This window comes from Salminus brasiliensis, chromosome 9 (genome assembly GCF_030463535.1).
Source record: "Salminus brasiliensis chromosome 9, fSalBra1.hap2, whole genome shotgun sequence".
In the NCBI taxonomy this organism is placed as follows: domain Eukaryota; kingdom Metazoa; phylum Chordata; class Actinopteri; order Characiformes; family Bryconidae; genus Salminus; species Salminus brasiliensis.
This window is the reverse complement of record NC_132886.1, coordinates 41,030,265-41,042,201: the sequence shown is the minus strand read 5'-3', so window position 1 is coordinate 41,042,201 and position 11,937 is coordinate 41,030,265. Positions and strand designations below refer to the sequence as shown.

General features: G+C 43.5%; 2 protein-coding genes across 2 annotated transcripts; both read right to left on the bottom strand.

Moving 5' to 3' along the window:
- Positions 1-470: 470 nt before the first annotated feature.
- On the bottom strand, positions 471-4,283 carry LOC140561799 (beta-1,3-galactosyltransferase 2-like). Its single transcript, XM_072687035.1, has 2 exons — positions 2,459-4,283; positions 471-795 (listed from the first exon to the last, which is right to left on the bottom strand). Exon 1 carries the CDS (start codon positions 4,281-4,283, stop codon positions 3,078-3,080), a length of 1,206 nt encoding a protein of 401 aa, XP_072543136.1. The 3' UTR covers positions 471-795; positions 2,459-3,077.
- A 4,897-nt stretch (positions 4,284-9,180) lies between these two features.
- On the bottom strand, positions 9,181-11,381 carry LOC140562811 (beta-1,3-galactosyltransferase 2-like). The gene is made up of 2 exons (XM_072688666.1): positions 11,303-11,381; positions 9,181-10,366 (listed from the first exon to the last, which is right to left on the bottom strand). The coding sequence occupies exon 2, from the start codon at positions 10,333-10,335 to the stop codon at positions 9,181-9,183; it is 1,155 nt and encodes a 384-aa protein (XP_072544767.1). The 5' UTR covers positions 10,336-10,366; positions 11,303-11,381.
- Between the last annotated feature and the right edge of the window lie 556 nt (positions 11,382-11,937).

The window sequence follows — 11,937 nt, the reverse complement described above, 5'->3', positions numbered from 1 at the left end:
GACAAGCGGTGGAGCCGTTAGACAGTGAGTGAACAGTCAGTTCTTGAAGGTGATGAAGATGTTGAACCAGAACCAACTGGTGATGTTCTAGACAATGACTGGGTCAGAACATCTCCAAAACATCAGGCAGGTCTTGTGGGGTGTTCCTGGAATGCAGTGGTCAGTACCCACCAAAAGTGCTCCAAGGAAGGAAGGACAACCGGTGAACTGGTGTCCCCAGTCGTCCCCAGGACCTAATTAACACCCATGGAAGTTGGTCTTGGTGCCAGATACCACAGGACACCTTCAGTCTTGTGGTATCTACCTTGGGTGCCCAACAGGATGTTAAGAGGTCTAAGCACTGGGGTTTATGGATATTTCTGACCCTGTATGTAGAATTGTGACCCAAAAAATATAATCTTGTCTTGTTTGTTTCTAATAAATATGGCTGTGTTCAACCACCACCATGCTTAACAGTTGGTTTCACACAATCACACATAAATATGCATATACAGTAAAATCAGTTGACGGATGTGAACACTGTGCTGTGTTCTAGTAAACAAACCCACTTTTGAAACACATACCTCAAGTTGGCTGAGCTAAAGTCATGAGGTTTGATTTGCAGGAAGTTCCATCATTAAATACTTGAGGTCTGGCTTTGATGGCTGGACAGATGAGATTCCTCTCGCAGTTAAAAAAAAAACAACAACACATTCTGAAAGGAAGAGCTGGAGTGAATTTCCAGTCATAGACAATGTGTTCAGAATCACGAGCTTCATGGGATCCTGTGCCATCTGTTTTTATCGGGTCCATATCCTGAAAAGAAAAGAAATTTAATTTCAGAAGAAAAGAAATTAATTAGAAATGAACTTGAAATTCACTGTTTTTGTGAAGTCAACACATGTTTTCCAGTCAACAGCAGTTTAGTCCTGCCCATTCAAGAGCCAGCCTGCTGAATTTGAAGGGATGAAGAGAGGTTTAAAATGGTAGTATAAAAATGAATGACACATTTCTGCATTTTATTTATATATTTAACGATTATATTCGGACTGTATTTGGGTTTATCAACTAAATACAGGTGTTATTCTTTTTAAAAACATTAGAATTAGAACATAACATTAAAATAAAATAAAAGTCAGTGGTCAGTGAGAGTGTCTACCTGTAATTAACTCTATATAACATTAGAATAAACACAAATAAACATAAAGTCAGGGGTCAGTGAGAGTGTCTACCTGTAATTAACTCTTTATAACATTAGAATAAACCCAAATAAACAAAACGTCAGTGGTCAGAGAGAATGTCTACCTGTAATTAACTCTATTTAACATTATCAAAATATACTTGATTATTAAATACAAAATTCATACGGATTTATGATGTTCTGGACGTTTTCCAGTGAGCATTACTGGTCTTGTCTCAGGATGTCCACATCTGCCTAAATGTCGATTTACATACTTCATAGTGATTCTTTAGTGCAGAAACATCTGGAGAGAAATATGTTCAGCTGCTGTGTAACTTTTGTCCTCTAGGTGGCAGCACTGGATTCATTCCCTCATCTTTCCATTAAAGGTTTTTCTGTTTCTCCCAGTTATTATAAGAGTTCGGCAATTTAGCACCTATAGGCAGAAAGATTGTGAAGACACTAAAGTGAAGGAGCTTAATGAATTGACCAAGTGTCCAGTGTTTATTTTTTTTTACACCATTTACACCATTTCCAGTGTATAAACTGGACCTGGTCCTCCCCCCTGTTTTCACTGGGAGCTGGAGAAGCCAAACGCGTTGAAACCTAACCTACTCCAGGGAACCAATACTGTAGGGTTCCCTCTATGGCACAGGTTCCCAGCCCAAGCCATGGAGCGTTTTCCTGATCCAACACAATCTTCCTCTGTGAAAAAGGCTGTTTAATCGGCTGATTGGTTGGATCAGCCATGTTTAGAGTGGAGAACAAGGAACTCCAGGACCAGGATCGAGAACCTACGGTGCCAAATGCTTTAAGGAGCCCTGTACAAAGTGTGCACAGGAGTGCTCAAAACAAAACATCCAAAGGGTTTTTTGAGCAATGCTGTGGAAAGACCACGTAAGTCATTTGTATGTGATCTAACTGAACATCAAGTGCTTGAATAAAAAACATATTTCTGTGTTGTTGTTTATCAGCTTGTTTATTTCTTCTCTGTCCCAGCAAGTACAGCCCTTACGAGCAGTGTCGTTGACCCCGTTAAAGTGAAAGCTCGCTGTGGCTGTTTGTATTGGAGTCTTTTGCTCTGAGATGTTGTTGACCCATCATAAATATCTCCTACTGGGAGAAAATATGAACTTGTCCCATTATTTCTTCCCTTCTTCCAAGAATCTGTCAGCCCGACACAAACAGCTGTTCCCAGCTGCCTACAAATGATACGGTCATTAGCGGTTTTAAGTGAAATAGGGTGAGGTTCATCCAGAGCTGGGACAATGATCCCAGCAGTGGTGGTCTAGTGCTGACCTTTGTCAATGTTGTTTGCTGACCTCTACAGCTCTCGTTTTAAAAGAATAGCCGCTGATTCAGTGCCCCTCTCTCGGAAACATATGGATTCAGAGGTCTTCCATTGCTTCATTAGTCCAGGCATGAGATACCTAGGTTTGTTGCTGAGCTTTCAAACACCTCCAGAGTCTGTAGTTGGCACAGATCAACATTAGGACATGAGCTGAACCAGGGAAACACTGAAAAGCTGTCACACAAGAATAACACCAATAGAGAAATCGCTGGGAAAACCCTGGGAGGAAAGAGCGAAGGGGCTCACAAAGGGACCGGTAGGCTAAGGAAGACCTCCGCTGCCGATGGCAGAAGAACAAAAGACTTGGTGGTGAGGTTTCATGGCTTGGTCATGTGTAGATGCCACAGGCACTGGAGGATTGAAGGTTGGAGCATAGTGAAGTTTTATTTGGAATGAGATCTGTCAATTAATTCGGCCTTTTGTGGAGCTCTAACTATGAAAGGGTCACTGGGTATTGAGCTATGCAAGACCACAACGGACAGTGTTCTCCACTCTCCATCTAAGATTGCTCACATGCCTTCAAATTTCTGTTCTGCAAGATCTATAGGATTCCTTTTCTTTATACTATCACCCAGATCCGCTGACACAGGTGTTGTGCTTGTTTCTCTGTAGGTCATTCCAGTACTTGATTATCTCTGTGGGAAGTAACCCATGAGAAGTGATCAGTCGGCTGTATTTGCAGCTGGAGTACGATATCCGCCAGTGATTGAACATGGATTTTTCCGGCGGTGGCACCGGCTCTACCCTCAGCTTTGCCAGACAGAGCCCTACGTAAACGTCCTCCAGGTGCAACCTTCTTATTCTCAAAGACGTCCCATAGATCATGTGCGCCATGTCGCCCGAGAAGACGTACCCGGTCCCCGAGCAGAAAGTAGGGTACCACTCCGTGGCGTACAGTTTGGGCGACATGTACCACTTGCTGTCTTTGTTTCTGATTGGAGAATTGTCCTTAATGAGGTGCCCGGTGAAGTACTTCCTCCTTGGTGGAACGCTGGGATTAAGGAGTTTGTGGATGAGGTATTCCGTATTGACGAACATGTCGCAGTCGGTCTTCATGACGTAACTGGCGCCTGGGCAGTACGTCGCCACCCAGTGCATTCCCATCATTGTCTTGATGGTCAGGTTGTTGTAGGAGTCTATGTAGTCTTGCTGGATGATGTCATGATACTGTTGACTCTCCACCGCAATGGAACGCTGCAATTGGCTGTCGAGACCTTGGTTCCCTTCTGCCACGCCCAAAAGAAACAGGCGCACAAGTCCCAAACCCCCAGCTATGCTCTCGTTCCCCCACGTCTGCCTGATGGCGTCCCTGGCTTCGACGTAATCCGGCCTGACGGTAATCAGTAGCACCAGGAACGGATCAGCTTCCTGGCACTTTTCTGCCTCGTTGACGATGTAGTTGTAGGGCTCCACCTTACGGACGGTCTCTGAACTCATCTCCTCGACTAAAATGGGTTTGAAGACCTTAGAGCTCTCCAGACCTTGCTGGGAAGAGTCTCTCACAGAGGAGCTGAGGTTTGCCTCGGACATTGGTAGCATAGTGGAAGCCGCTGGCTCCCTCAGTGTGCTCAGGTTGGTCGTGCTGAAGTCAAGCTCCAGCCTGTGGGGTTGAAGACTCGGCGATGTATGCATTACACTTTTCTCCTGATGACCCTCCTTCCCTGCCAGGAGGCGGTATTGGAACATAAAGCGGAACATGAGGTACACTCCCACACACAATAGAAGAAGAAATCCGGCGATGTTCATACGGCAGTGCCTCCGCCTCCACTGCATGATTCTCTTGCTTGGGTCCTAATGCTCCGCTGAGATCTGCAAGCAGAGAAGCGAAGTTTCAAGCCTTCCACTGAGCAACATCCTGACTCCTGCACAATGAACTTGGTTACAAAGCCCTTTTAGACGCTCACCTCCCTGACCATTCAGCTCCCAGCTCCTTTAAAACACTTCCTGTGTGTGAGTGTGTGTGTAGTGGTACACACTCTGGACTGACATCTGTAGTTGTTAGTCTACTGGTGTGCAATAATTGGTTTATAGTGGGGGAGTGTGCTGTGTGGGAGTTGGGTTTCTATAGCACTAACGTGTGTGTATTAGCATTAGCGTTAGCCACCACTTGGTTCTGAACGGGTTCTTCAGTGCTGGTTTAAGAACAGAGGAAGGCGAGGGTGCGGTTTCTCCGGTTCTCCCGCTGGTAAAAGAGCGTTTCGGTTTTATAAAGGGTCAGATATTATGGTCTGTTTTTAGGTTCCACTGTAAAATAGCTCCACACCGCAGAACCTCAACTCCTTTATTTACCTTCTGAGATCGTCCGCACTGCTGCTGCTGCAGCCGGCTGGACATTAATGTCTGTTAATGGCGCCTTTAGACCACCAGATGGCGCTCTGAACACCGTGGTTAGACTTGAAACAGGATTGAGATTAAAATAGCCAGTACCCGATTCATGCGGTGGATCAGACCAGTCAATGTTCCCTTAAAGCTACACTTATCTGCCAACTCTTTACATTCTAAACGGGCCTAAAGTTAAGGTTAAGGTTAGCTTTTGTTTTTTTTGGTTTTTTTTTAGATTATGGTCAGCGTTTTATACTGCAGCTTTATTTCCTAGATATTTTGGTGAATGGTAGGCATGAGCTGATCTACGAAGCATCGACAGACAATCACAAACAGTGTTCTTAAAAAGCACCTAAATTATCATGTTCTGAACATTAATCAACATCTGGGAGTATTCATCTCTAATTAATTCATTTATGAAATAACTGAATTTTCAGAAGGAGGAACATGCCTGAAGCCCCTCCTCCCTAATCTAACGTCCTAGAAATTCCATCCCTACCTCTGTGCAACCCTCCACCACCCCGTCACCTCCCCTTTAACTCTGTGATCTATCATTCCTGGCTGATCACCTGATATCACCCCGGGGGTAGGCTCCAGATGTTGCAAGACCAAGAACCTACGCCACAGATTTTACAGTGTTCCCATCTCAAAATTCGTCTTCTGGTAGAACTACAGTCTAATGTGGTGGGAGGGCGACTTCATCAATAACTCTTAAGTGCGTAGCGATTGCTCAGAGGGTACTGATTTATCGTTCGTGTGCAATGAGCTGTAGAAAAAAAGAGCTGGGGTTGTAGTCACTGTACATTTAGCATTACAACTACTTCTGACCAGAGGAGGATGTGGCCTCCCTTGTGACCTTCTGAGGGAGGTTTTCCTGCACAGTGGTCTTTGGCTTGCTTGCCACTGGCGGCTTACTGGATTTCTTTAAAGCTGCTTTGCTAGAAGTCAAATAAATTGGGATTGTTTGTTGCTTCCCTACATCCAGCTGCATTGTGCCGTCAAGCTGGGTCTAAAAAGCAAATGCACTGAAGCCTCTGTAACAGTTTGCTAAATCCAAAAGCTAAGCAAGGCTTTGAGCTCTCACCTGTCTGTGGAGAAGGGACAATGAGTAAGTTCTCACACTCGGAGATAATCGATCCTCGTTCGAACATGAGATGAGTTTCAGCTTGAAAAGTATGTTCTGCCAGAAATTGCCAGAGAAGCAATTAGAGAAGTCCCAGATTTATTAGGAGGAACTCCGATTCAAATCAAATTGCTTGAAAGAGAAAGAAAGAATGATCTGGTTCTGGAGCCAAGCCTGGCTCTGACCCTTCGCTCTGGTCTCTCTCAGAACGTTTGCCCAGAGTTGAGCTTAACCCTTTCGAGTTCTTCAGTGGCCTGGATTCACACTAAAAAAAAACCTTCCTAAGGGTAAAAAAACGTACAGAGAATTTTAAGATAAACACTGAGGAGTTCCTGAGGATGATCCTTGAGGAACCTTTGGGGGATCTTCAGAAACTGGGGAGGAACTTTGAGTAATCTTCATGAAAAGGTTTTTAGAACAAAAAAAACGGTTAATTGAAGGTTCCTCAAAGCATCTTAAGAGGTTCCTCCACAGGTTCAAACTGAAGAACCTCCAAAGGTTCCTCAAGAATCTCATACTTCTAACAGTGTAAGAACTCCTGGAAACAAAATCCACTGTAGGTTTTTTACAGGAACTTTTACTTTGGTGGAGGATGTTGGTGTAAGAAGAATTAGAGTAATGATGATGGGTAATAGTGGTAATATCAATATCAATAATAATAATAATAATAATAGTAGTAGTAGTAGTAGTAGTAAACACTGAGTCAGTAGTGGAGGGTGGGCAACTAGTCTGAGGCAGATGGTAGTAGGTAACAGGAGAGCCCTGTGATCCATGCTGATCATTTCCATACCATGCATAGCATGATCCCGGATTTATGCACTGGTTAATCCCGACTCCCACTCTGATTACCCAGTGCTGCCTTCACTGCGCTTCGCTCAGGTCTTTACTTTATGATTAATCTTTAACCAAACTCCGATAATCCCCCCCGTGTACCCTTTCTGTCACACGGCCCAGTCTGCACGTCTGTTTGGTGGCATTGCTCTTTGTTAAATCTGATACCATGTGATTTTAGAGTGGCGACAGTGGCTGTCCTTCATGTGGGGGAAAAATGGCCGTGTGTCCTCTAGGGTGTCACTTCTTGATTTGATCACATTTGTGTATCAATACCTTTCAATATGAAAGGGTGTTGTTGAAAAACGCCCTCTGTCCCTAAGGTGACCCAAAGGCGCCCTTCCCGGCATAGAAAATGGGATGCAGTGCTGTGTAGGGTTCTTTTAGAGGTGAGAAAACATGAAGAAGTGCCTTTTTAGGTGCTCCTGCAATGGAAACGTGTCCCTGTGATGCAGCGCTGTATAGGGTGGCCCTCCCATGTGAAAGGCACGGTGAAGTGCCCATACAATGGAGAGAGAGAAAGAAAAAAAACCCTACTGAAGAACATGAGACACAGTGCCCTCAGTGTCCCCTACAACAGGCCCTCTGGGGCAGGCATTCCCAGACGACAGTCTAGGGGTCCCGCCAAATACTTGAGATACGAGGATAGAGGACGAATCTAATTCAGAGCCGGTCTGCCATCCATTATGACAGTTGACTGGACAAAAAGCACGCTGGCAGAACCAGACAAATTATCTGTAACTGTGGCGCCCCCTTGTGGCAATGCTCAGAGTGCATATTTATTTACACATTAAATATTAATGCACATTAAAGGACTTTTATTTTGTATAATATTTCAACAACGGTCTTTCTTGCTCACAGCAGGTTTTGTAAACTAAGACATGTAGGATACAATTCTGATTAACCCCTTAAATGCCTGTCTTTGACATTTTCAACTTAAACTTAAAAATCTGTATATATTTTATTTATTATTATTATATTTACATAATAATATTTGTGTATATATATATAATTTAATTTATACTATTTTTTTATTTTTAATTTATTAAAAAAACATATACATAATATGTAATTATATATAGATTATTATTATTATTATTTAATTATCACACTGATGTTGTCTGTACTTGCTAATTATAAATATTTATCTTATATAAAATCAAAATGTATTTGTGAAATAGTTTCTATATACACAGTTGTAGCTACATTTATTATGTTTATTCAGTAAATGTTATTGGAACTTAATTTGGGGGAAACAATGTTTAAAATATTTTATGAAATATATTTTTGCAATGTATGAAAATGGCCAAAAGAATGTATCTGAAGGTATCTAACGTCTCGTTAATTGGGGATCAATGATCTTTAATCCACTCTCAAATCCACAGAACGGAGGGATTCAAAAATCGACACCATGGGAACCTACCACGGCACGGCGCTGAAGTCCGTGGCGGTGTGTATCAGGAGCTTGTTACAGTACAGTGTTGTAAGAGCTTTGAGGAAATGGCTATTGCCCCTCCCTCTGCTCCACAGTTTACCATTTCAAATAAAACCAATCAGACGTGCTTAAAACAAACACCCCAGACTTTAATTGAAGGCTAGTTGAAACATTTCCATACATTTCAGTTACACAATGTTAAATTACAACACTTTACACCCTAGCCCTCATTGCAGGTAACCATAATGTTTGGGCCACCTGGCTTCACAGGTGTTAATGGTGCCTCTTGTTCTTCTTGTTCGCAGGCTATGATTAATCTGTTAGCATCACGTAACCTGCATGCCATGCTGATGTCGTGGTAGCACTGTTGGACGAGCATGGCAGGCGGGCTGTACTATCGGCGAGGAAGCTTTGCGATGTTGGGCGAGGGCCGCAGCCGACTCGAGTATCTAACAGTGCACTACAGTCGCAAAGGGACTGGTAGGCAAAGGAAGACCTCCACCAGTGATGGCAGAAGAATCCTCAACTGTCTGTCAGGCAGATCAGAAACAGCCGTTAGGAGGTGGATGTGCATTTGTCAGATTCTAGTATCTGCAGGAAACTTCATGAACAGACACAGATACAGAAATACAGAGGCTACAGAGAAGGAAGCAAACCACCAAACAGAATACCCACATTACAGTTTCCCCAACAGAAGCCTGTTTATTAGAGCTGCAGAGTTCCGGATAAAGGTGTTGTGACACCCACATCGCGTGACAAGGTATAGGTCCTCGCACACACAGAGTCATTGCACTATGCCTCCTAAAGACCAGTACGGTAGGTCTGAGTGGATGACGCTGTTTGCTGATCTCCACTTGAGATATCAGGAAAATCTTTGCATTTGTTTTGTCAGTTAAACAGGCAAAGTCACTTCCCTCTTACGTATGCATGATTTTACGATTATGTTCTTTCCACTGGCACTATACACCGTCGCAGGCGTTGTGCTTGTTGCTCTGTAGGTCATTCCAGTACTTGATTATCTCTGTGGGAAGTAACCCATGAGAGGTGACCAGCTGGCTGTACGTGCAGGTAGAGTATGTTATTTTCAAGTAATTGAACATGGATTCCTTCGGCGGTGGCACCGGCTCTACCCTCAGCTTTGCCAGACAGAGCCCCACACAAACGTCCTCCAGGTGCAACCTTCTTATTCTCAAAGACGTCCCATAGATCATGTGCGCCATGTCGCCAGAGAAGACGTACCCGGTCCCCGAGCAGAAGGGTGGGTATTCATCACTGGCGTACAGTTCGGCCGGCATGTACCACTTGCTGTCTTTGTCTCTGAGGGGGGGATAGCCCTTCATGACGTACCCGGTGAAGTACTTCCTCCTTGGTGGAACGCTGGGATCAAGGAGTTTGTGGATGAGGTATTCCGTATTGACGAACATGTCGCAGTCGGTCTTCATGACGTAACTGGCGCCTGGGCAGTACGTAGCCACCCAGTGCATTCCCATCATTGTCTTGATGGTCAGGTTATTGTAGGAGTCTATGTAGTCTTGCTGGATGATGTCATGATACCGTTGACTCTCCGCCGCAATGGAGCGCTGCAATTGGCTGTCGAGACTTTGGTTACCTTCCATCACGCCCATAAAGAACAGGCGCACAAGTCCCAAACCCCCAGCTATGCTCTCGTTCCCCCATGTCTGCCTGATGGCGTCCCTGGCTTCGACAAAATCTGGCCTGACGGTAATCAGTAGCACCAGGAACGGATCAGCTTCCTGGCACTTTTCTGCCTCGTTGACGATGTAGTTGTAGGGCTCCACCTTACGGGCGGTCTCTGAACTCATCTCCTCGACTAAAATGGGTTTGAAGACCTTAGAGCTCTCCAGACCTTGCTGGGAAGAGTCTCTCACAGAGGAGCTGAGGTTTGCCTCGGACGTTGTTGGCACAGTGGAAGCCGCTGGCTCCCTCAATGTGCTCAGGTTAAGACTCAGAGCTGTATACATTTCATCGCCGTCAAAGTAACTCTCCTTCCATACCAGTAAGATGTTCTGACGGAGCATGAGGTACACTCCTACACACAATAGCAAAAGTAGAATAACTATGTTCGTACAGCAGTGCTTTCGCCTCCAAGGCATGATTCTCTTGGTCCTTATGCCCTGTGGGAATCTGCAGGTGAAGAAAAGCAGTGTCATTTACAGAGGATTGCTTCCACTTACAACAACAATAAGGCACACTGCCTTTAGTGAAGCAAACCTTTTAGAGGCTTTAAAGCACCAAAGGCAATATTCCCCACTGTATTTTAATATTCCATGCCCCAGCTACAGCTATCTGTTAACTCTTTTGATTCTAGGTTTTGGGTTGAAGTTATGGTCATATTTTTGTAAAATATTTTTTATGAAAAAAAAAATATGTACAAAAGAATGTTGCTGTAATAGGAGCCACCGCTGCAACAAGAAGTCAGCTGGTGACATTTCTTCCCTCCTAGATCTTCCACCATCAGCTGTGAGCTCACGTCAAGTTACCTCACATATTCTGGTCTAGAGAAATGGGCAAAATCTTGTGGAAAGCCTTTCCAGAGGAGAGGAAGTTGTTAGTGACTGCAAAAAGGGTAAACTCCATATTAATATGTATAGATTTAGAGTGGGAAGTCATTCTTTAAAAAAAAATGTGATTTGAAGGTGTCCCAATACTTTTGTCAATATAGTGTATATGCTATAGTGTAGTTAAAAACGAAAAATCTGAACTACAAATCATCTACAGGGACTGATCAAAAACTGTGTCATCAAAAAGTCATTAAATATATTTTTTATTTAAAATAAATGAAATAAATCTTTTTAAAAATAATAAATAAAAATATATATTATTTTAATAATAAATTTAATAATAAACCAACATTTTCCACCATGTTTTTTTTTCTTCTTTGTTTTAGTTTATCTTCTGAAAAAAGGCACCTTGGCATAGTGCCATAATATAAGAAAGTACATTATGAAATCTGATCAACACGGAATTGCACGGACAGCTCTGTAACGATTTGATAAATGCAATTAAATATAATTAAATATCAGGGTAAACAAGACAGACATTCATCCATCATGTTCTCACCTGTCTGCAGGGAAGGATCAGTAGGTAAGTTGTGGAGTTGAAGTTCTGACACACAGAGCAATGTTCCACTTGTTCCACGTTCCAAACCTGAGAAGTTCTTGGTTTGGAAACCTTCTGCTTGTTTTGCTTGATGGGCTATTGCTTCAGTTCTTCCAGTGCCAGCTCTTCAAAGAAACCCACCCAAAGTATTTCCTTGGTCAACTTGGTCATAAACTTTATTCTGACTTTATCCAGCTTCAGTTTTGAGGAATTCCAGCTCCTCTCGGCGCTCAACTCCTCAATCAGTCGACAGGGCGATCTCCTCAATCAGCGTTTATTGAGATGATAAATTGATGAATTTCTCAGTCATCATCTTCATCTTTGGGACTGGGTGTGGTTTCTTTGCTGGTTCTTGGATGTTCTCTCACATTCTCTCAGATCTTTCCTTGAATGTTCCCTCTCCCTTTTTCCTTTTCTTCTCGCGCTCCTGCTCTGCACTTTTCTCACAGTCGGAGTTCTGTCCTACTTTCCATCGGTCACTCCCTCTCTCTTTCTCTCTCTCGCACCAGTCGCTTCTTTCCCTTCCCTCCTCCCTTTCTTTATATGCATGCTCCCCCTCCCTTTCACGCCACCTTCCTGTACATTACGTTCACACA

What these genes read in the sequence shown, in the direction of transcription:
- LOC140561799 (XM_072687035.1), bottom strand. Translation starts at nt 4,283, where the DNA reads ATGCAGTGGAGGCGGAGGCACTGCCGTATGAACATCGCCGGATTTCTT.
- LOC140562811 (XM_072688666.1), bottom strand. Translation starts at nt 10,335, where the DNA reads ATGCCTTGGAGGCGAAAGCACTGCTGTACGAACATAGTTATTCTACTT.